Consider the following 25513-nt stretch of genomic DNA (forward strand, 5'->3'; position numbering starts at 1 on the left):
AATCCCTGTGAGCCTTAGTAATGCCCTACTTGCAGTCTTCCAAGCTACGTAACTTTTCAGCTGCTATTCAGACACACACACTGTGCTTCTTCTAGAGTTTGAGGGTCCTTTTGAGTACAGGCTTTGCTTAATTCTTGTTTTCTTTTAGAAAAATGTATTGCCCAGCTGAGGAAATAGGGGCTGTAAGCATTTAGGCCTTCCTGAAGTCATAGCTCTGAGGAGGATAGCACAAAGTCATCTATGCTATATCTCTTACCAGCCTGAAACAAAGTTACTATATGGCTCTGTGAAACTTCACAGAAACTTGGATGAAAATTCTGTCTTATGAAAATTCTCAGGTTTTACAGCATGCTGTCTTTGACAAGGTTTGTGTAAGCAGTCTTTGTGGTTCGGGCCATCAACTCCTCTAGTAGCTTATTGTGTTAGGTGTTCAGAGACTGTCACCCACAAATTGAGGTCCTTGATCCACAACATGGTTGGTACAAACCTGGCTATAATCCAATGTATAGTCCTGATAACTGTTGTGTGAGCTCAAACCTAAGTACGCACCTGTTTAGTACTTCGTTGAGTGAAGACTTCTTTCTTGATCACAGAATCACAGAATCACAGAATTGTAGGGGTTGGAAGGGACCTCCTGAGATCATCGAGTCCAACCCCCCTGCCAAAGCAGGTTCCCTACACCAGGTAGCACAGGTAGGCATCCAGGCAGGTCTTGAACATCTCCAGAGAAGGAGACTCCACCACCTCCCTGGGCAGCCTGTTCCAGTGCTCCGTCACCCTCACTGTAAAGAAGTTCTTGCGCATGTTTGTGCGGAACTTCCTATGCTCCAGTTTCTGGCCATTTCCCCTTGTCCTGTCTCCACTCACCACTGAAAAGAGTCCGGCCTCGCCATTCTGCCCCCCACACCTTAAGGATGAATGTCATAAGCTATGATATATAGGACTACATATAACAGGTTTGTTTTGTTTGTTTGCTTTGTTTCATGGGGCACCTTGTATATTCCTTGTAAAATACTTTCTCTCCCTGTGAATGGTTGGAATTGCTCTGTAAAATTTAGTCTCATCTCTGTAGAATGACACTGTAGAACGTTCATATTTTCCATTAAGTAATGAAAATTGTACATTATAGATATAGAAAAAAGAGAGAATGCTTAAAATAATTTCTACAGATTCCAGTCAGTTTCCATTATGCAAAAATCAATAAGTAATTTTTTTCTATCATGTTTGGTTTTTTTTTTCCCCTCTTCTTATTCATGCTACTGAAGTTTTGCCCATCAACTTCAAAAGCATGAACTCATATTTTTCCTGCAGGAATTTTCAGATAAATTAAGGTTTTCCAAGTCTTTTCCTATGACAGTAAGTAATGTGTATTACTTTTAAACCTGAAATAATGATGCTGGGCGGAACTGAGTGGCATTGAAGGGTTTTTTTTTAATGAAAATGCTTTTTAAAATATTTGATTATTTGATTGATATGACAACAAGTGTTAGTCCTAGCTAGTTAAAGAAATATTTGGGATCAGTGTCATTATTCTACAGCTGTGGAGACCCTCTTTCTCCATTGTAAATGCTAGATAGCACATGTTAAGCTTAACTCGCTTGTGATATTCTAAAGAGCCTAGCTGTTGAAAGAAATGCCTTTCTTCTATTGACTATCACAGACAGAACAAAAGGTAGTATCTTAATTCTTGTGATTCACATAGAGAACTGGAATGCATCAAAATATGAGTAGAATTTCCTATAGAATCCTTAGATTTGGAAGGGATATTTAAAGGTCATTTAGTCCAACTCCCCTGCAATGAACAGGGATATGCACAGCTAGATCAGGTTATCCAGGGCCTGATCCAGCCTGGCCATAAAGAAGTATTTTGCTATTTGCTTGATTTAGAATAGAGAAACACTCAGCATTTCTGTTTCATTATAATTGAGCTTTCAGAAAGTGTGAAGTTTCAGTCATTTAAATCATTAGTATAGTGATTGAATGAATGATGAGTATGTGTTTGAATTGTATGAATCAATATGAATTTAGGTAAATTTCTGTCTTCGGCTTAAACTGCAGGTATGATGGTTCCTGTTGTGAAGAGAAAGCAGAATGTAACTGAGCTGCAGTATTTTCTTGGCTTGTAAATAAATCTTGGTCCCATAGTTCATGAATTCAAGCATTGTTATGTTGCTGTTGCTTCCTAGCTAAAGAACAGGCTTATGGATGCTGGACATGCTTCCTGAGTGCAGACCTAATCCTATATTCCCTCGAAGACTGCCCTCAAGCTCAGGTTTGCCTGAGACAGGTGTGAGCCCAGTGCATGCTTGCAGGGCAGGAGCACATCCCTCAAGTCAGGGACATTGGCTTGGACAGCCCTCCTGCTACCTGGAAGGTGGGCTTGTGGGCTACATTTGGAAGGCAGAACATGTTCCTGAGATGCTTTGTTTAGAGGGAGAAAGCCGTAGTGAGTCGGTTTACTTCTTTTCCAAACTGCTGCAGTGAGTGAAAGACGGATTGGATCAAGGTATCAATCAATAAAGTAAACCTCAACACATACTGACAGCTTGCATGTCTGTAGATTGAGAGGAAATCAGTTTTCACTTCTCCTCCTTGCCTCCCTTTTCTCTTTTATTTTCGATTCCCACATTTTTGAGGAGAAAGTGGGAAGAAAAGAGGGATGCAAAATTTTTAAAATATTTTGGGGAAAAATATACTAAAATGAGGCAATTGAGATGAGGTATCAGATTTTTTTTTTTTTTTTTTTTAATAAATATTTTCCCAGGAATATTATTGTAGAGCAGATTTGTATCTCCAAATGTTTATAGCTAGAACCTACCTCATCCTTTTCTGGATATTTTCTCACTGTGAGCACTGCATTTAATCTGTAGAATGACTGCAAGTTTCCAGACTGCAGTGCTGCCAGACCTGACACAAATCCTGTTCAGCTACAGCCTCTTCATATTTTGTTTCCGAGCCTTCAGTTATGCTGTGTATCAAGCTTCTGGAGTAAAGTGTTAATTTAAGACAAAATATTCAGCAGCTTGATGAAGAAGTTATAATTTATGTAGTTCCTGAAAACAGAAGGCTTCTGATTCTGCTTTCTAGTAGATATTTAATGGGAGTGGATACAGTGCTAAGTACGTGTGGAGTATTTTATGTGGAAAATCCTTTGGTTTTTTTTGTGTGTCTACTGGCACATGGAAAACAACACAAACAACACTGAAATATTATCCAAAATTTACTGGAGATGGAATTTATCTCTTTGAAAAACAGTCTATTTTTCTTGATCATATTTCTCAACGAGGAATGTGCCAAAGCCAGACTGCACAGGAACAAATCATAGAAGAGCATTCTTAGGGCACAAAAAGAGTATCTTTTTAGAATTAAAATGTTTGTTTTTTTTTTCATTTCTGGTCATGTAATTTTTATTTAACTTTCAAGTTCAATACAGTGTGAAAATCTTAGGTAAAATAGAAACTCGTAGTGCTAAAGCAATAATACTGCACTGAAGACTTGCAACTATTTGTAGTTTCAAGCTTTCTCAGACTTTCAGAGCAAGAATTTTAAATTGGCCCATATTAGGCTTATCCAAACTATTTATCAAATCAGTGCTCTGTTCAGAAAGCCTAGTCTGGCATTTGGTATGTAAAATATCAGAAAGCCGTAGCTTTAGCTTTTATTGCAAATATTTGATTCAGGTCTAGTCAGACTATATCTCTCCAAATGTGACAGTTAGCAAATCGGGAGAAATATTATTGTGCCAGGAAGGATTCCAGCACAGCATTCCTTATTTTATCTTAAAGCTTAGCTATCTAAGCTCTTAGCTATCATAGCTGGGTGGTTGCAAAACATGAAAAAAAGTAGGCAACAGAAAGAACTCCATGCTGCCTGCCACTGTTGGATGCTGGTAGGGGAGAGTTTAGACTAAGACTTCTTTGCTGTTTTGTTTGAATCCTGAATGGAGCAATAAAAATAAATAATGAAAGAATCAGCCAGCCCTTGTTACAAAGCAAGTTTTTTTTTTTTAATATCTGTGTCAGGCTAAATGTCTGTGGAGGCATCCTTTCTGACCCAAAAAGCTAGTAATCTCTGCATCTTTGAAACTGGAATGTTGAGCACATGTAGTTTGTTAGGTGTTTCCTATTACTAAAGTCTACTGCTATATATGCAGTAGATGTTGACATGATGAGTTATTGCATTGAATATGCATTGCCTTAGACCAAATCTCCTAGAAAATTTTCACATTGTTAGTAGTTTGTGCCATGGAAACAAAGCTGTGCTCTGGATGAATCTTTTAGATGCCAAATGACCTACAAATGACGGACATTAGACTTTCATTCAATAGTTACTAGTTAGCAAAAGGGTATAAATTTAGAAAAGCACAGAGGTAGGAATAAACCCGGTACATCCTTCGGGTAATTCAGTAAAGAGTTCAGCTGGATAGCTTCGTGCACTTTGTATTTCTAAATCTAAGGGCAAGTAATTGTGTATAGGTATTCTAGCACACTGGTGGGTCAGCAAAGGAAACCTGTAGTGAAACAGCAAGAGATATTTGGATTACCTGTGCCTATGCTAGATCTGCTTTTTCAAATCTGTGTGAATTTAGAAGCACTTTCTCTGTCCCATAGGACTAGGTATATGTTTTTCAGGTATAAGCTGAAGGTATAAGTATAAGCTATGTGGAAAGCACTCAGGAGAACATTTTCTTTATATTATTACTTTACAAGTAGCTTTGACTGAGTTGTAAATATTTCTGAAATGTTCAGTGACAAACTCTATCTATAATAAAATACCTAAATAAACTGTGAAGTGCATTTTATGCATAAATGCATAACAAGCCCATGTCTCACAGTGTCTTTTGAAAGCAAGTGAAGTCTGCTTCACTGTATAGGGACTGGGGAAAGTGATTTTAGTTTTACTGAACTATATAGCAAAGCAGGAAACAGGAGATGAGCTAAATGAAAATATTTTCAAGGACACTGATCTTTGCCTTTGACAAGCTACTTATTTTTCTATGAGAGAATCTGACATCTCCCTGTGGTGCCTCGGATCTGCTGTTGTACTAAAAGTCACTTTCTAGATGATGTTTATGCCCTTGATGAGTTTGTGTCATTATTTTAAAGATGAACTTTAACTTTCCATTAATAGACTTCTTTCCCTGATATATTATTCAGATTACTAAGATTTGAAGTTGATGGATTTTTTTTTACGCTTAGTATTTTAGGTTATGTGGTGTTGAATATAAGACATAAAACTAAAGTTCCATGTTATGCTGTTAGTAAGTCTAATTCTGTTTTCAGAATTTCCTTGGTACTACAACACCCTTAGTGTTATACCAGGAATTCTTCTGCTCCTACCCCCTCATGTGTGAAAGAATCTGTTTCTGGATGCCACAGCTGCCTACTGCTGCCACCTCCTAGCTGGAAGCTTTTGCTGTTGCACACTGAAGCTTAGCACAGAATTAAGATGGCTTTAAATTTCACCTCTGCCTTCCAGACATTAGACTCCTCTGGATAATTCAGAAAGACCTGTCCAAACAGCTACAACACTGTTTTACAACACTGTGTTTTACAACACAGTTTTGTGTATTCTGTCCACTCCCATGCACTCTTGTCTTCAGTTAATTACTTCAGGCTCCATATGTCTTTGAGTAACCCCTGGTTGCCTTTCCAGTCTTGGTGCTAAGTCATAGTGGTACCATCAACACATCAGCCAATGTTCTGTGCTAAAAACCATCAAGCCCTGTGTTAGCGCACTTTGACATCTAATACTGTCCAAATTAAGTAATTTAAGGTAAACTCATGCATCTTCATGCTCAGTTTCTATGCCAGGAGTATTTTTTTTCCAGCAAAGTTCTGGGATGTAAAAACCCGTTTACCTGGAGATGAGAGAATACATTCTCTCTGAGTCATCCATTAACATAATTCAAAATTACAGTTGGGCATTTATATCTGCAAGATTAGTTTTTCCCATTGTCTGAATGTAAAGGCAAATAATGTGTCATTTCAGCCATTTTTTTTTCAGACATCTTGGTCTTTATTTCAAAAGAGATCTGACCTAAATTATTCTTGTTCTAGACAAAGAGGAAAATTGAATCTGTATGTGAGAGACTGTACTGTGGTCCTCATAGATGTCAGTGTTCCTACAAACCTTCTGACAAGCCACTTCTGCCTAGACACATCCTACTAATTTGAGATGCTTATGAGTCATATTCATTATACTTGGGCCAGGTGCACAAGGGGAACCTTCAGTAAGAACTGGCTTGTTGCACTCAAAGGATTTTACATGGTGAGTCCCGGAATTGTTTTTGCTTCATGAGCATGAGCAGTGGCTATGTGAAATTTATTTTCCCTATAGTTAGGATATCATGCCTCACTGACTTTGACCTGTTAGGAGCTACATCTATTTCATCTGATATTTTGATGTGAGCTCATGTTTCACTCTTAGTTCCAGCCACAGCAGAAATATACATTGTCTTGTCCTTTTTCAGCTGTTACAGAAGTCTAGCCCTTAAGTGTCTTGAATTCTTTCTTTCCTTCAGAAAATCTGGTTGAAACCAGGCAGTAGGTTCAGAATATGCTACAACCAGGGCAGAAAATGAGGTGATCAGATATAATCTTATAAAGTTATCCTAAATAATAATATAACAACTTGTTTTGGCTTCAGTAATGTTTTATTTGGGAGGAAGTTAGCACCTTTGAATAAATAACCTAACATCCATTAATATTCTGAGGAAGAGTATTTTACATGTCTTCTTTTTAACTTGACATTCCTGTTACATTCCTTCAGAAGGTTTGGATTGCATCTCTGTATCTCAAAGTTATTCCCCTATGGTACTACATCGATGAAATAAGAAAGCAGATTTGGGAATCATGTTTTGGCTACACACAGTTTCAGATGCTCAGCTTGATAAAAGAGCTTCCTCATGGGTATTCTGAAGCATAGTAATGCCCAACAGCTTTAAAATGTTTCCATGGTTATATAACACAAAACAAGGGTTCAGACTTGAATTTTATATTTCATTAAATTTGGTCATTGTTGATTTTAAAGCATATTAGATCATCCACAAATAGGAGGCTTTTAGAACATCAAGCTGTTTAGGAACAAGTGGTGGACAGTTTTGGAGAGCGTCTCTTTTGCCTTGGCATGTTTTTAGGATAATTCATATATTGGAGATAATTTACAATCCTGATGGTACTATTGCAGAAATCTTATGTGATGGAATTTATATCACTTTCCCTTTTAGACATTTAAACCACATGTCATTCTAGAAAAACGAGGACAGAGGTCCAACAAAGAACTGATTTATTTTCAGTTAAAATACTAGCTACATTAAAACCACATGTTATTAAGTACTGTATAACCAAACCATGCTCAGAATAAGGCTTATGATACCAAAGCTTGCCTAAAATATTTCATTCCTTTTTTTTTTAACCCCATACTTTGGCAGTGCATACTTTAGCAGACTACCTGAGCTGCACAGCACATTGACTGTAATTTTCCCGTGAGAAAACAAGTTGTTAAAGTAACAGAGAACAAATTAATTCAGTTCCTTATTATTTCTCTCAAATTTCTGGATGGTTGAACTTTTCTGTCCATTTTAAATGATAATACATCCCTGTAAATCTCTGTCGTGAAACAACATAATACAATTAATATTGTTTGAGACTGAAATTTAATTTTTATAAATGAGACAGTTTGTTCTTTGGGCACATTACCAATATGAACTGTCTGACTCTCATAATGCTCCTGAGAGAGATAAATAAAATCTCATTTAGAAAAGAAAAACTAATGCACAGAAGTAAGGCACACAAGTCCAAGATCAGAAGGGAAATCAAAACGAAGATTAGAATTAGAGGGGCCCAATTTTGTGTACACAGGGCATGGATTCTGAGAACTAGTTTATATTGTCATTATGCTACACTTCCCACACCAGATTGCTTAGACCTGAAGGGAATTTTTTGGTTAAAGTTACCTGATGCTTGGTGGAGATGACTAGTGAAGAATTCATCCTGTACAGTGGAATTTTGCAGTTGCACCAGGCTTCCATGTCAGCTTTTTGCATGCATAGCTTGGTGATGCTAGCACAGGGAGTGTGGCTGGAGGAAGGGGAATTTAGCTGTCTTACCTGTGCTTGACCGAGTAACTCCTGTGGACTAGTAGATGACAAAACCATGTTAAGGTACTTGGGTATCCAATGTGGTAAGGCAAGTGTTGCCTCATTGTCCATATTCTGTTCAATGTGCAACTTGCATGAGCTAGAAAATCTGTCCTCGTGTTTTCTAAGAACTGTATTAACATTCACTAATTAACATAATGCTCCTTTCTCATAGATAATTGATGGACAGTGCATGCCCTTAAAAGGATCTGGCCAATTGCTGTCAAACAATCTTTAAAGAATGCAGAGATCAGAAGCAGCAAATTTCTGTTTGTATGCCTAAGATCTTTCTAATTCAGATGTTACAGTCACATCTTGAAATCATTAACAGTTCCTTAGGCTTGCCTCATATTCTCATTTGTCTTGAAATTGCCTAGCTTAAGCAGATCCTGAAGTATTGATTCTGCATCAGCAACATGCTAAAATTTGCAGTGGTTTTAGGAAAAGTAAAAGGTACAAAAGCTTATATTATGTGTCTTTTCACAGCTTTTGAATGCCTAATTGAAATATCAGATATTTATTAGACAGTAGAAATATTTCAGAAAATAGGAGCTACTCAGTTAAAGCTTTCTAATTTGCTGCCTTGTCTTGGATGGAGACTAGTACTAAGGAGATGCGGCAATGAACCACAACAGTGGCCAAAAAAAACCCTGCTTGACTAGTGCCAAGTCTAAATTGCAAGCTGTTACACTAGATTTTAGCATTATGTGATTTATTCCAGAATTATTATTGTACCATCTGCCTGCCCATGTATTGTATAGTGTATATATATGTAAAATGAAGAAAAAATATATGTATATCTGTGCCTGGTAGGCACAATTCTAGTCATAACTCAGTTCACTGAGTGGTTGAAGTAAACAGTGTATAAACTCACGGAAGCTGTACTCTGCTGCCTACTTTGCCTTTACCAAAGCACTAGAAAACTGATCTCAGTGCTGCTGCCACCAGCACTGGAAGAATGTTGTGGAGCATGAAGTGGCAGCTATTGTTTAAATTTGTTGAAGAAGTATATATTTTTTGGCCTTCTGCCCTTTTGGCAGCTGCGGGAATGGCAAAGTTGTCAATTAAAGCATCTCTTCATCTCATATCTGTGTTCTGTCCTTCTACTTTGTGCTTCACTTTGTGGCCTCTTGTCTTTGAGATGGCAAAATGTTAGTTTTGCATAGTCTGTTAGGCAGCATGAGCATATTTGGGCAAACCAAGGGGACTCACAAGCTAGACAAACAGTGAAATGTTGGAGGAAGCTGATGGTTATATGAGTAATTGATATATGCTCCTCAGTAAAAAAAAAAAAAAATAACGTCATGAAAGCGAATTAGGACAATATGGCCCAAAATTGATTGTTTTCCAATAGTTTTATTTCAAAAGTATAATGTAAAATATTTTATATTTTCCCTGATTATAATTCTGATTCTCTTTATGTGGTCTTGGAGCCTTCTTTCCTGCCTCTCTCTACTTAAGGTTATTTTCTATGTTTTTCTTACATTTCATCATCCAATTGACATGTCTTCTCCCTTTCTCTAGATGTTTCCAGATGTGTGGCTGAGAGGAAGTACACCCAAGAACAAGCTCGAAAAGAATTTCAACAAGTGTTTATTCCAGAATGCAATGATGATGGCACATATAGTCAGGTTAAAATTTTTTTTAATATCTTGCGTGTCTGAAATATAATAATGTATGTGTTTTGCAAAGGGTGAAGAAGAGAGAAATGTAAAGAAATTAAATGTAATTTCAAAATGAAATGCAATTAGCCCTAACAGTGATGTTAAAAAACAGAAGGAAAACTCACGTTTTATGCCAGCTGAGTCTTGTTGGTTTTTTTTTTCAGCATTGGCCAGCGAAAGAGCCAAACATTACTGTTATTCAGATGATACACTCCCTATTCTTCAAGGCTGAGACAGCTGAGTCATTCTTGTAGTCCTGTGAATACTTGTCAGATGGTAAAATATTTGGAGTTTCTGATCTATTCCTGATCTGAACCAGAAGTCGTGTGATTAGAGTCTGTATCAGTGCTACTAGGATGAATTGTACAGGATTATTCTTTTTCCTTAGCTGATCTTTAGCACAAGTAAATGGCTGTGCACAAGCACGTGACTTATTTACTTAGGTTAGATCATAGAATTCAGAAGAGTCACGTCTAGATGTTTACTCTGTGATATACATTCCACTCATGGTTGCCTTCTGCTGCCTTTGTGATACATTGCAGTTGTGGAGTTGTGCAGAAGGCAATCCTTTTTGTTTTAAGCATGGTGAGAAAGTGATATTGGCCCTCAGCACGTGTAATGCAATTGATTTCTAAGAGGAATTCCAAGAGTTTCCTTCCTGACAGCTTGGGATATGAATAATGCTGGCAAAAGCACTCTGTCCTGCACTTTCAGTGGTGAACAATATGTTCTCTATGTGGAAAAAAAAATTGAGATTGCTAGCATCAGGAACAGTTCATGTGTCCCTTGAGGAACTTTGTTGTGAGGTTTTCATAACACCTGCACTCTCCTGAAATAGGCCATAAACAACCACATATTTCAGTAGTTTCTCTTCAACTGGATTCTGAGGGATCTACCACACTTTTGTTGAAGTAAGCTCTTTATGCTAAAGAATCACATGTCTGATGGTCATTGCGGTGCATTATGGTTTACTAGTCTACATTTTATCAGTGTGCACAGTTAGCTGCCCGCACTACTCGTGTTGTGAGTGCTTCAGGACAATAGGTGCACATCTGACAGACTGCATGTGATTCATGTCATTGCTGACAGGTTCAGTGCCACAGTTACACTGGATACTGCTGGTGTGTCACTCCCAATGGTCGTCCAATCAGCGGTACTGCTGTGGCCCACAAAACTCCTCGTTGCCCAGGTAAGGTTTGTTCAGCCGGCTGAGTCTTACAAACTGTCTTACACATAATAGAGTTGAGTTGTGCCGTCTGGCTAGACTGAATAAGAACGTTTTTCATTGGAGGAGCTATTCAGCACAGAAACAGATGCTTGTAGAAGGTTTGGAATCTCCATCCTTCAGCATTTGCAAAAGTTGACTGCACAAAGGTTGGTCAATATTTTAAGCTAGCTTTGCTTGATTTCTTCTGAGATCACTATCAACTTAAATCTTTCTATGATTCTGTGATGTATCTACTTTGTTTATTTTATAATATAGCGACTGAGGGATTTTTTGCAGTGGTCGTATGTATGATGTTTGTGTCTAACTAGGTGAAACTGACTTGTGGAAGTAGATCATTCTTTACTTTGTAACTCTCATGCTTGTAAACTCCTTGCAAAAAGAAAAAATAAAGCCTGGAGGGCTTTTTTTTTTTTTTTTTTTTTTCTTTGTATTTTAAGTGTTTTGAGGAAAAAAATCCAAACTCAGTGAAAAATATTGATTGTGAATGTCTTGATGTGTTATAGCCCAGAGAAAGAACACCCACAGCAAATCTTACGAATGGCCAATCCCAGAGGAGAAATAAAATTTAAAAAAAGTGCTAAGAACATAATGAAATCATTGTCTGTAGAAATTAACTGGCAAATCAAACTCATTGCCATATGTATTGGACCTGTGTCTTTCATCAGGACAATTAACAAGTTCACTGTTTTTTAGGAATTTGCTTTTTGACTTTATTTCATTGACACTGATAATAAATATGAAAAATCCCCAGTGCAGGAACAGTTGCCAGAATTGCTGTTCACCTTGCTTGAAGCTGATATAATTGAATCCTTTCAACAAAAATTGCTTTAAAAATACTTGAACTGTACATATTTTGATTCTGCTTGTGCTGCAACACATTTTCTGTCAGAATGGAAGAAATAACTTAAAATTTCAAAAAGGTAACCCTGTAATAGAAATGAATCTGTTAATAAGTGGATTAAAGCCTTTTCCAACCTTAATAATTCTAAAATAAGGGATATTAATGTAGACAATAGGAACAAATTCTTCATTCAGAGAGTGGTGAGGCACAGGCTTTCCAGAGAAGCACTGGATGCCCCATCCCTGGAGGCAATCAAAGCTGGATGGGATAGGACCCCGAGAAGTTTCATTTGATGGATGGCAGCTCTGCCCTCAGCAGAAGGTTGGAACTAGATCTCTAAGGATCCTTCCAACCCAAGCCATTCTATGATGTTTACTTTTGACTGAAAATTTTGGTAAGATAGTTACTGTACATTTACTATTAGTAGTATTATTATCAAGTAGAAGCTGCAGGATAGATTCAATTTAGTTAATAGGTTGATGTGAGAACTATTCTATCTGGAGGGAAACCAAATCCCAGTTCCTTTCAAAGACACTCATGTGCCTAGCAGATAAACTTCTGCTTCAGCTCATTTTGAGAGAAGTGGGAAGGGAAATCAGTTTTGCAGAAGTGCTGAGGAGAAGGTCGTAGTAGCATTTGATTTTAATTTAGTAGCTCCAAAGTAAGTAGACTGCTCCAATGTCCAGGTGGGTATGTAGAGTCTGTTTCTGCTCCATGGAAGTTCTTGGGTAATTTTGCAGTTGTTATTGGATCCTTTGGGACTCTTTCTGCAGATTTTCTACCCTGCTTGCATCACTGCTCTTAAATTACACTGCTGACCACTTCTTCTTTGTCTCTCAGGAAAGAAGTCCAGCTACAGCAGAGCTCGGATATAGATTTGATGTACTAGGAGATTTTGATGTAGTGGTGGATAAGAGTTCTGTCTTGAATTGTCTGGAGAAACTGTCTCATTCAGTAGAGAAGGTAGCAACAGATTTTCCAAAAACTTACGTGGGTAATAAGGCAAAACTTTGCTTTTATATTGTAGAATGAAATCCTGAAGCACAACTGCACCCCTCTCTCATTTCCCAGTATGTTAAAAATTGCCATCTGTTTAGCATAAGATTTATTCCCTCCCCACTCCCCCCCCCCTCCCCGCACCTCCCCACCCAAAGTTGAAACTTTCCAGGTCACCATTGATTCCTTTTTGTACTTTCTCCTTAGTTCCACCATGCACAGGAATTATGAACAATATGTTAGTGGGTAGCTGTTTTTGGGGAGATATACTCCTGTCTTAACTATTGTTCCAGGAATGCCATTACTTCCAATACTATTAATACAGTTTATCTGTATTATATAAGTAATGTAAGTAATGTAATATATATATTTATGTATCTACAATAGTTGTGTGAGTAATTTTGTGTTCCTTCTGCTGTTCTGGTTGCTCTTATCAAAGCTGTGGGTTTTTTTTAGTTAGAGATGAGAAAGCTGCAGGTTATGAGGTGCATTAAAAAGGCACAACTGATTGATGTAAAACCTTTAGTTTATCTATTAGATCTTTACCTGAAAGAAGCTCCTCTTCTGTCCTTCCCATTTCTTCCCACTCCAACACTTGTTACTGCCAAAACACACCTGATAAATCTCAGAATGCCATTCCACCCCATGGAAATAATCTCCATTACAGCAGGAGCAGTGGTGAGAAGGAGAGTAAATCAAACACATTCCCATGACAGCATTGAAAAGAAAGCTCCTTAAAAATGATGAATGTTCCCACAGTCCTTTCACTAAAGAACACCAGACATAAGAAAGACATTTTTAAGGCTCCTCATCTCTTATCAGTACTAAAGGGGGCTGCAGAAATTCCATAGGCGGAGTCATGGGAAATGGGACAGAAATAGAGGAGCAGGTGTTAAATTATTGTTGGAAAACACTGTGTTTTGCTCTAGGGTTTTTTTAATGCCATATTAACTCCTCTGGGCTTCTGCCAGTGGGATTGCAGAGATACAGCAGCAAATTTTATTGTTTTGTGATGTAGTTTTGCTACCTCATATTTAAAATGCTGTTATCATCTTGTAAGTCCAAAACCAACTATCTTTAAATGTTTAAAACTCTTCCTGTCTGTATAATATTATTGTCAGATAACATACTGGAAATGGATGCAATTGGTAAGGTAACAAACTCTTTGATTTATGTTGTATTGTTCTTTTTATGTTGGGAAAATTATCCATTCTTGATTTATCTAGTTCTTCTGTACCTATATGTAGTACTTTCCCTATTCCCTGCAATTCCCCGTCAGACAATCAGACACACATATATCCAAAATATTAAGCAGGATGGAAAATTTACTTTCTTGTTTCTTGATATTCCATATCAAATATTCTTTAGCTAGACATGAGGCTTTCACTTTCTCTTTTTCTCTTTTGAAGTCCACCCACATCTGATCAGAACTGTAGAAAATGTGTTAAAATCACAAATCACACTAATTATATTCCCTGGAAAGTTTATTGTGCCTCAGGAATCATATGACTGAAAATGGGCTGTATGGTGGGTTTCACCATAAACTAAGGAATGATTCTGTGATTTCATGTTTAATGGCTTCAAGCTGTGCCAGGGGAGATTCAGGCTGGACATTAGGAAGTATTACTTCTCCAAAAGAGTGGTCAGGCACTGGAATGGGCTACCCAGGGAGATGGTGGAGTCACTGATCCAGGAGGTGTTCAAGGAATGTTTGGATGTTGTTTTGAGGGACATGGTTTAGTGAGAACTGTTGGTGATAAGTGGATGGTTGGACTGCATGATCTTGTGGGTCTTTTCCAACCTTGGTGATTCTATGATTCTGTGATTTATTATTTTTTTCTTAATTCATCACAACCATTCAAATGGAGGAGAAAAGGTAAAATGGTACTAAATTCTTCTTAATAAAATAATGCTGCTGAATCTAAAAGGTCTCCTTGACTCCTCGCCTTCCATAAAAATACTTATATGGTGATTTGGTTGTTTACAGTGCACTGAAAATTAGGAAGCAGATTGTATTGCATTTTACATAAGTTACATGTTGCTATTTCTATTTCATGCCCGGCTGAAAATGTGAACATTTTTTGTGAGTATTGAAGACATAATTTCCTAGAAATTTGGGAATCCATCTTGCTATCATCATTTTAAACTAGCAATACACAAATATATTCAGAAAATGCTAGAAAAAATTGATATAAGCTCAATTCTCTCTCCGCTTCTAACTTAGAAAAAATACACTTTCTGATACGTAGTTTAAAATTCAAGATGAAAGAAAGTGAAGGGTACTGATTGCTTTTTTTATGAAGTTCTGAGAGTATTTTTCTTCATTTCTTAAGACTGCAAAAGTTAATGTTTGCACACTGAACCTAATTTTCCTAGCATTCATCTAATTTCATAGTGAGATTGGTTTCACTATGGCAAAATTAATCTCTGTGAATGATACTATCTTCTACCATCTATCAATTTTCCTTCAAAATTTAGGACTAATAATAGCAAAGTGAAGAATATCAAATCTGGTGCTGAGTGTACATAGAAACAGATAATATTGTTCTCAAACTGAGGCTTTACTTATAACTCTGCAATGCAAAGGAACCATCAGTGGTCCTTCATCACACATATACCTAGGCTGAATACTGTTTGTACTCACAAACTGGTGTAAATCACTGTGGTGTCAATGAGAATGAAACAAAATCTCTGTATTTGCAAGAAAAATTTTATATGTACTCCTATACCTCAAAATTAAATTGAGAAACTATGGAGTTAATTGCAATTTGATGAGATTTGAGGAAAGACTGGATCAGTTGGTCTCTAGTGCAGTTAGAAACACCTGTAATTTTGAGCATAGTATTTTCTAAAGCTGAATTATCTGAGTTCATGCTTGGCCTCTCAGCAAAGTCAGGCCAACTATCCAAAAGCTCTTCATTTAGTGTAAAGGCAAGCATCTGCCTCCTCTTCAGGATGAACAGTGGTGATTAGTATTGCAGTCTATAGCAAGCCATCCCAAACACTTTTGGATATACTGCCTTTGAATATACTGGCTTTTATTTTTCTTGTCTGAATTAATACTGATGCATTGCTAAGTATATTGAATTTCTAATAATTCAAACACAATGCAATAAAAACATACCATCGTGCAAAAATGAAACAAGTCCAAATTAGATTATTTTTGATATGAATATACATATGTGTTAGAAGCTGAATACTCCAGAACATAATGCCAACATGGTTGCATTGTTCTGTGCTCTTCTGTGGATCCAATTGACTTGCCAGATCTTTGATGTTAATTGCCTTTCCTCTGGCAGACTCCTGTGTCTACACTTCATGCTGAAGTAACCTTCCATTCTGTATGGTAAATAAGGCCTTTGATTTAATAAGCTTTCTCATTTAAATAGCTCTGTTATAACATCTTTATTGTGATGAAACGTTACTCTTTTTATAATCCACAGTGGATTTTGATCAATTAATGTAACCCAATTATTTCATACACTTTAAGTATCTGTCAAGTATTGTTTGCTTAAATACTGGTGTATGTAAGGAGAATTGATGTGGTAAAAACGGATGGATAATGTGTCTTTTAATTTTTGATCACTATATTTGACCCTTCTGAGAGGAAAATAAACCCACAAATTTCATTTTGAACTTTATTGCGTCAGAGATGGATATAAAGACAAGTGACTAGCATGAGGATCAAACAAACTGTTGCACTAGTGAGACATATAACTGACAAAAGGCATTGTTTCTTTTTGAACCCTGAGGCCAACTAGCTCTTGTAAAAACTACTAAGGAAACCAATGGATTCTCCATTTCTTGATGACTTCCAATAAAAATTGGTGGGCTGGTATTCAGGCCAGTAGAATAAGCAGTTAAAACACACCTTTCGACTGCAGATTTTGTTACTCCTTTCCCATCAGCAATGCCTCCCTTCCCAGGTACCCAGTTCTGAGGATGCCTCTCTCCTACAGTGAACCCGGGCTCAGACTTTTAATGCCTTGTCCTGCCTCTCCAGCACACACAGTGCAAAGCTAAAATACTTGGTTTGCAAAGGAAGAATTTAATGTTGTTATTGCTGTTAAAAAAAAAAAAAAAAAAAAGAAGACTAATTGTTGAAGCTGTGTTTCTTAGAAAAAAATTAAATATGAAAATATTTTTTTTCTGGTTAATTTCTTTCTACAATTGCAGGCTCAGTGAGTGAGAAACTGCCACAAAGAGAAGGTGCAGGAAAAGCAGGTAAATATCTTAAATGACCTTTAAATAGGGATTAAAATAGCTGTGGGATATACCCCCTTGATTTTTCATAGTTCTGAATATCAGTGAATATTCATCTCCTATTATATTTGCATATATAATATGCATATGTGTATATGTGACATATTTTTCTAATCTCTAATCCCCTATGGATTTTATGCTGTTTGGAAAATAACTTTCCTTCCCATAGCCATAATCTGAGCTGTTTTCTCATGTTGTTCTCTTGTCCTGGAGAACAGATTATTCTGTCTGCTCGATAAAGCCAGCATTCTGCAGTCCCAAGGTCTTGGGAATGGAGTTCTTGCTTTATCTCTGTATCAACCAGTCATCTTGGACCCAGCCTTTGTTCTACACTGTGATTAGTTAAAGTGATTGCTTAAATTCATGGCCAGATGATTGTTATTCTTAGAGATAGATCACAGTGTGTATCTTGTTGGCAGGACAAAATCTGATGCAACTCCAACATAGTTGGTAGATTTAAATGAAGGGGGGATATCTTTTAACAGAATTAAAGCTCACACTCTCCAAACGCTTTAAATAATTTTAGACTTGGCTCAAAATAACATTCTAAATTTTTGTGCCAGTTAGGATGGGATAAATTAATTTTAAAGAAGTTTCTTCTACTTAGTGTAAATGCTAATGACTATCCAGTTTGGTCCACTGTAAATATAACTGAAATAAGTTTTACAGGATTTTTTACAGCATTGTAATATATCCCAGATTTAAGTTATCCACTGTACTGTTCAGAAACTCAACGCTTTTTTTAAGACTAGTAGTGATGAGGTTATGGAATAAGCACTAGAAAATTGATCCTTTCTGTACTTCCAGATATATTTCTGTGAAAATTTGTTTTGGGTCAGTACATTTATTTTGACCTTTGAGCTTTATGAGCTATTCCATATATAAATGTTGGGGGTTTTTTGTTTATGAATGGGAGGGCAGAGTTGCTGAAGCCTGTATGAATGCTCATAGAACAAGAAAATTAAATGAAGACACTTTATGGTGCCTCCCTTTGCATCTCATGTACTTGTTTCTAAAATGGCACAGCTGCAGTTCGCTCACACCTTGTTTTTATTCTCCAGCACAAGCCTGTGGCACAAAGGCTGATGTCCTTGTTCTCAGGTGGTCCATGGCTTTTCTCAGATACAGCTAGCTCCTTCTCCTCTCCCTTCTAACGAGTCACTGCCATATGATTTAAATGAAATAGCATTATCAGAAACATCACAACCTTTTTAGGACCATCACAGGGTAATGAACTGAATCTGTCATCTGAGTTAAAGATGCGTGCTTTTGCTTCATAGTCAAGTGTGGTAAAAATATTTTATAGACAGAGCATAACAGTAGTAGTTTTTGGAATAAATTCAGAATGCTCCCCTGCCTGCCCAATGTCCCTCAGCATGTTGCTGTGGACTAACTGGAAGTGCACAGGTGGAGAGACTGATAATCAAACCCAGTAAGCTTAGGAAGGTCCTCAACATTCCTGCTGATACAGAAGATGTGCCCCAAACTTGTTTGGTCTTGATGACTATACTCAAGAGTATACATTCAGGCCTGAGACAGTCTCTTCTTCCAAAATGCTCTACACAAACTCAGAAAGCATTTCCTAGAGGGCCATATCTGTTGCAGTTGAGCATCTCACTTTCTTTGAATATTCCAGTGCTGAACAAAAAACTCCAGCTACAAATTTTGGAGGTTGGGAACTCTGCTTGAATGTTTGCAGATTTGCATGTTAAATCAAACAGAAACAGAGCTTAAAGGATTAAAGCATATCCCCTGCACCATAGTTCTCTCCTTTAGCCAAAGAAAATATTCAGACTATCTGAAAAACACAAGTGTTAGAGATGGAAGCATGTTTCTTCTGAATCTTAGCTGACTGCAGGACCCTGTTCTTATTAAGGGAACTCTGATAACTGAATGGTTTGTTCATATCTATGTACATATGTAGTGGAATGTAGGTGCTGGCCAGGAAATCCTAGGAAGTTAACTTTTGAAACATCTAATTAATATGGAGATGAGGTGCTTTGCAATTGTGATGGTATATTGAATTTTGTTTTGAACAAGGAAGTTGTACGTGCTTCTTCATTCTTAGCACAAAACATTTTTATGAAAAGCAGAGACACTTTGACAGAGCACAAGCAGAAAATTAATGTGAATATCCTCCTTCACATTATGGGTACTACAGGATCTGACATAGCTCCTCCAGTTCTGGATATTATTGCCTTTTAGATTACACAGATGTCCCATACCAAACATTTGATTTGATGGAGATGAAAAGAAAAGCTCTTTCATTTTTGGGGGGAGAACCTAAGACCAGTCTTATGACTGTTAATATTGCAGTTAAGCATCTGAGTGATGGGATTTTTAACATGTATTTATATTCATAAATTGTGCCTTAAATGCTGTTTAATAAATACTGTTTCAACGAACAGAGTTCTTTGCCAAGAATATAATTTTGATTGGGCTGATAATTATTAAAGCTTTATATTGTGTTATATTACAAAAATTGTATCTTAATTTTAGGTAGAAACTTAAGATCAAAAGAATCACAAACTGAAACTGTGTACAGGAAGATAATCAGAGAAAAATGTTACTTAAACCCAAAACAGAATTTGTGGTTGAGCTCTTGGTAATATTTACCACCCAAAACTGCTCTCTAAAAATCTGGAGATTTTCTGAATCTCACATGCTGATTGATGATCTAAATGCATATCTTTATTTCCAAAACACTGGGATGTTCAATGGCCTCTCTGAAATTAATTGATGATCTTATTCCAACACCCAGCAGATACCATAGAAATGCCAGCAAAACTAATGGGAGGTTATGGTCTGTGATATCATTAGGGCAAATTATCTTGTCATTGCATGGAACGGATGAACATTCTTTCTTTAAAAAAGTCTCCTTATGCTTTAGTTAAAACATTTTGCAATTAAGATAAGTTCCTATTTCTCCTGCTTTACTTGTGAAAAGTATTGAAGTATTGAGGTATTGAGGGTAGTGTTCCATGTCTCTAAGTTTGGTTTTATGTGCACATCGGTATTTACATTGCATCTGTATTTGTTATGAATTAGCCTCGAGATAAGAAGGTCAGAGAGCTTCTAAACTCTCCGTAAAAAGAAAGTTCCACAATTACCTTCATTTAGAATTAGATTAGATTAGATTTAGATTTAGAGAATCTGGAGAATCTAGAGATTCTTCATCTCTAAAAATTCTGCTGGTCCAGTTGTGAAACTGTGAAATTCTCATAATACCCTTGTGTGAAAGATGCCATTTGCTGACGGGTACCTTGGTCTTGGAGTTAGCTCCTTTTTATGAGAAAATAGGTGCTGTGAAGTTCTGCTAACTTGCATTTACTCAGTGTCTGAAGTAATTTTAAATGACAAAAACATGGCGTAAAGATTTTAAACTGGTAAAGATTTTAAACTGCTAATTTAAAACTTTCTCATAGTGAAATTTCATTTTCCAGCACTGCTTCCACTGTATTTTACTGAGGTGAAGATTATCCACACACTCCTACAATTTCTGTAAATTTTCATCCCTCTTGTTTTGCAGTAATGGTTGATTGTGGACTAATGGAGATAGCTGGCTAAAGGATAAGAATGATGCAAGCAATGTTCTGTTTCTTTAATCTATGAATCTTGCTTCATTTTAAGGTTTCAACATGTCTGCAACCACTTGTTCATCTCAGGCTGCTTTTGCTTTCACAGGGCTTACCCCTTTTATACATTTACTCGATTACGTCCTCAGAAATGCTCATTTTTCAATTATAATTTATAGGAATCCATGTGCATCATTAAAAATGAAGAATTACTATCTGGAAAGCAACCTGGTCACTTCATGCTTTATCAAAGACCCTGCAATCAGTTTATCAGCCATAATCTTAAGATCTATCCATTTATGGCAGATGTAGCCTGCAGATGTAATGTATCTGTGCTATGCAGTTCATGCTAATAATGCTTAAATTTGTTTGTTTACCGGCCGGGGCTATGTGCAAATCATTAGCATCAATCATGTATGTACACTTATTTAGCTTACTCTCATAATTGTAGTCTCCTTGCAAATCTTTTCCATTCTGAATTCAGATGATGCCTCAGCTCCTGCGCTGGAAACTCAGCCTCAAGGTGATGAAGAAGGTAAGTGTCAATAGGAATTTAACAGTGTGATATTATCTAATGCAGTATGAACAGCATCAAATTCTACCTTAGAACTTTGGTAACTGTGATAGCTGATTAGACTTCCTGAAGTGAAAAGAAATTAAAAACATACCTTTTTGGGAATAAGTAAAAAAAAAAAAAAAAAACAACAACAGTGAATTTGATGGAGTAGTTCAGAGGTGACACTTCAGCTGTGGGTTCCTGACATAGCAAATTTGCTACCAGTACTCAGGGCACAGACAGGTTTTAAACTTGAGCCACAGTGCAAATTGAAACTTAATAGCCAAACAAGGATGCTAAAAGCCTGAATGCTACCCTCAGCATATCGTGTAGCAATATGAGGTTGGTGGTTGGTGTTTTGTCAGGCTTATTTGCATCTGTGGAAATTCATTGCTCTGTGAATGGAAAGCTCAAGGCCCATATGCAGTGATAGTCGTGTACTATCTTAGCATTCAGCATAAGTCTCTGATCAGAATCTGATCTAAAGTCATTACATATTTTGGGTCTGCACTGGGTTATTTTTATTCTGTTTAAATATGATTTTATTCTTCAAGTATGTATTTTAACCCTTGTTATAAATGGAATCAGAAAAACTATTTGTGCCTTTCTGTGACTAAAGATTTTACCTATTCAAATGCAGACCAGTGTACCCTTTTTTCTTCTTAGTATCCATGTATCTTTAAAATGGAACATGTATTATATAGCTGCTGGTAACTTTTAGAAAACTGGAACATTTACAATTTTTTTTGTCTTTTTTTTTTTCTTCTTAGATATAGCTTCTCGTTATCCTACATTATGGACTGAGCAAGTAAAGAGCAGACAAAACAAAACCAATAAAAGCTCAGGTAAGAAGCTGTTGTGTCATTATTTTGCCTGTGAAGGCATGCACTGAACCTTGCTTAAACTGCAGTTATCTAAGTGAAATGCTTTTTTTAGTCATTCTGCTTCTGCCTTTATCATATGATAGTGAATTAATGATTTGCCTTCTGATGATTTTGTTGCCTCGTGGTGTCCGTTGATTTGTATAGAAGCAATTGTGCAGGTTTTACTAAGTATAAACTGCCAGTACTCCACTTAAGTCTCTGGCTCATACCTGTATGCATTTGTGAGCACATCTGACATTTATCTTCCTCTTGAATTCTCTGTCTCTTTGTTACCCACTTCTATTTTTTTCTGGTTTTGGTTTTTTTTCCCCCTTTTTTGATGATGTGCAACAAGAAGGTACTTGGAAAAGAACAATGGGATTTATGTGTATTTGGTACTAAAACTTTAGGAGGCAAACCTGAAAAGAAGAAAACTCCCATCAGAAACCAGATGTCAATTAACAGGAAATTGGAAGGACAGTGTTACCTCTTTTTTAATTAAATCGGTTATCTGTTAGTTGCAAGATTGCCAATTTAGAGTGGATTAATTATGTTGACCTTTAAAATAATTGTGAAATTCTTGTTTGACTTTTTTTCACCACTGCACAAGGAATGTCGAAGTCTTAAGACTGAAATCTCTGAAATATTCAGACACTCTCTTTGCTTTGGTGGGCTTGGAGTAATGGTGCCGACCTCACTGTTTCCTCCTTCGGTGGGATAATCTTTAGAGAACCTTACTGAGTTTCCTTGTTTCTTTTTCTCTAGAGGAAAAAACGTTAGTTTGACAGGGAACATTAATGATACAGACCATTACTCAGTAAATCACACAAAAGCACATTTCAAATCAAGGGGAAATTGAGGATATGATTTACCTTAAGTACTGTGCTTAAGTATTTTACTGAATTGAGGCCCAAAGGAATTTAAAAAGACATGCCATCGTGGTTGGAAAAGCATATTCTTACCTACAAACTCCATTATTAAGCTGTTTTAAACATCAAGGCAACAGTTATTAATGCTTTTTCCTCTCCTTGATGCACCAGTAGGCACTTGGGGAAAGGACCATAAGCAGTTAATAGAGAAGAGAAGCAAACACTTTCCATGCTGAGGATTTATTCTGTCATTTCCTTAGCCAATGTCAGCAAGAATAGAAATGCTTCAGTATTTCTCAGTGTTAAATCTGTATAAAAATATGTCACTTACAGAAGTGTTTATTTCACTTTTACTGTGCTAGATTTACTAGTGAGATCTAAAGCTTAAAGTTCTTGAGTTTTGCAGTGCTGCTGCAGGAAGTGAAAGCTTAAACATATGCACAGAAAATTAGGGAGACATCAAAGAAAATATTGATTTGTAACTGGGAATTTGTCTCCTGCAGTCTTTCTAAAGACATTATTTGCAAAAGAAGAGAGACTGGCAGTCTCTCTTTCTATTGTATAGTCTGTCTGTATTGCGATAACTGGCCAGTGGTGCGTGGAAGCAGCATGCAGCTTTTTATTTAATTTTCTGAAGTAATGGAGTAAATAGTGTTTTATTACTTGGATTTTGCTACAGACCATCATTTTCAAGGCTTTCAAAATCTGTTACAAGTTTTAATTAATTAGCCCCAGAGGGCTTGATCCAACTGGAGTTTCATTTTCAAAACATCACCTGGGAAAACACAGGAGTGCACATACAGAAATGTAGCACAGACTGACTGCAAATGTGATTGACAACATTTAGTATAATATCTACATGAAGACCGCAAAGTATGAAATTGAAAAATCCTGGTCTTGTTTAATGTAAATTGCAAATTTTTATCACAGCGTATACCACACTCTTTCTTGCATTGTCTGCCCTTACATTTTGAATCTGTTGGCAAAGTCTGCCAGTGGAATTGACAGATGTGATAGAGGGACATTCTCACAGTTGAATGCAGTTTTTATTACTCTCTCATCAGACTGCTTTAAAGCACTTGTACATATGAGTTTTCTCACATGGAAACTATGTTGGTTGTCAGTGAGGTTTCTGTTTTGCTAGCTTGTTTTGTTTTGTTTCTCAGAGGCAATTGTTCCAGTGGGATCCCTGTGTGCTGATCATTCCCTGAAAGTCATCTTCTCGCAGGGGACCAAGGTTCCACACTCCAATACTCACATACATTCATTCCAAAGTGAACCTGGCTAATATCTTTGGGCTGGGTCTATCTGAGCAAAAATCAGTTCTGAAGTTAAACAGTCTGCATTTAAAAAAAAAAAAAAAAAAAAAAAAAAAAGTGGCAGTGGAAATTAATATAAGAGTTTGTGTGTGTGCCCAATCATATCAATTCTCATAGCCATTCCTCTCTAAGCACAGGAAAACGAGTAGCTTACAGACAGGAAAATGAGTAGCCATTCAGTGACTTTGTATTTATTCTCATTTATTGTTGCATTTTCCAGATGTTGCTTTTAGCATTGACTCAACTGAAATTATATGCAGTTGAAGATGTGTGAGCTAGGAAGAAAAAAATAATATCTGTTGCACATTCCCAGTTAAAAATATATTACAAATTAATTAGAAGTTTTTGTAGAAATTTGCATTACGTTCATTTTGCAATGTGAATGTTTGAGATATTAAGCCAGTTATAACAGAAGAAAATAAAAATGGATATCATAAACACTCAGAAAAGAGCACAGGGAAGAGCTAGTTGCTCTCTTTTTCCAGTTGGGATTCTTAGCAAGTTGCGTGTTGGCCTGCAGAAGCCTGGCCAGTATTTCATTCTAAGGTTTGCTTGTATTCAGCACTAGAGGGGAAGGTGAGGACTTTAGAACAAAATATACACATATGACCAAAATGTCCTACCGACTCTATATGCAATACGCTAGTACTGAACACATGGAAACTTAGTTAAATAAGTATATAAAGTTGACTTGCATAAGTAAATAGCCTGAATAGGACTGGCTCCTTCAAGGCAAACTGCAGATTACATGTTGAAAACAAAGTATTTTTTTCCCTGTTATCACCTCATTTCAGACTTAAGCTTATTTCCCTGCAACAGTTGGTGAGGTATCAGCCACACAAAAAGCAGGACTTGCATTCCCGAACTGGTTTGTAAAAACAGACATTAATTAGCCGTAGCTGGAGAAAGGAAGAACATGAAAATAAGATGCTGAAATGCATGCATCTAGTGTCTTTTCATATGTCCTAGGGATATGGAAGGTAAAACAGCCTACTAGAAGTCAGTGCTCTTCTGGCACTTACATTTGGAATGACATATTGAACCCTGTGTACCTGAATTCAGACCGTGAGAGGTAAGCAGATGCAGGAACACTGATTCAAAATAAGTCTTCAAACATATAATTTTATTAATAAGTCCTCGAACTATGACAGTGGAAGCACCATTTTAGTCCATTTTAGATGGACTCCATGTCTGCAGGC

At 36.8% G+C, this 25513-nt stretch overlaps 1 protein-coding gene across 7 annotated transcripts in view; it reads left to right on the forward strand.

Moving 5' to 3' along the window:
- SMOC2 (SPARC related modular calcium binding 2) overlaps nt 1-25513 on the forward strand; it is a 132162-nt gene that overhangs the window by 46335 nt on the left and 60314 nt on the right. For 4 of the 7 annotated variants that reach the window (XM_042890733.1, XM_042890742.1, XM_042890750.1 and 1 more), the window contains exons 3-7: nt 9665-9771; nt 10894-10993; nt 17046-17093; nt 21159-21242; nt 22034-22108. In XM_042890733.1, coding sequence (XP_042746667.1) covers nt 9665-9771; nt 10894-10993; nt 17046-17093; nt 21159-21242; nt 22034-22108 — 414 coding nt within the window. The remainder of the gene's footprint in view (nt 1-9664; nt 9772-10893; nt 10994-17045; nt 17094-21158; nt 21243-22033; nt 22109-25513) is intronic. The other 3 variants (XM_042890763.1, XM_042890771.1, XM_042890778.1) reach the window with 1 other exon arrangement.

The sequence above is a fragment of the Lagopus leucura genome, unplaced genomic scaffold (genome assembly GCF_019238085.1).
Source record: "Lagopus leucura isolate 7727_CA_CO unplaced genomic scaffold, USGS_WTPT01 Super-Scaffold_73, whole genome shotgun sequence".
NCBI classification, from domain to species: domain Eukaryota; kingdom Metazoa; phylum Chordata; class Aves; order Galliformes; family Phasianidae; genus Lagopus; species Lagopus leucura.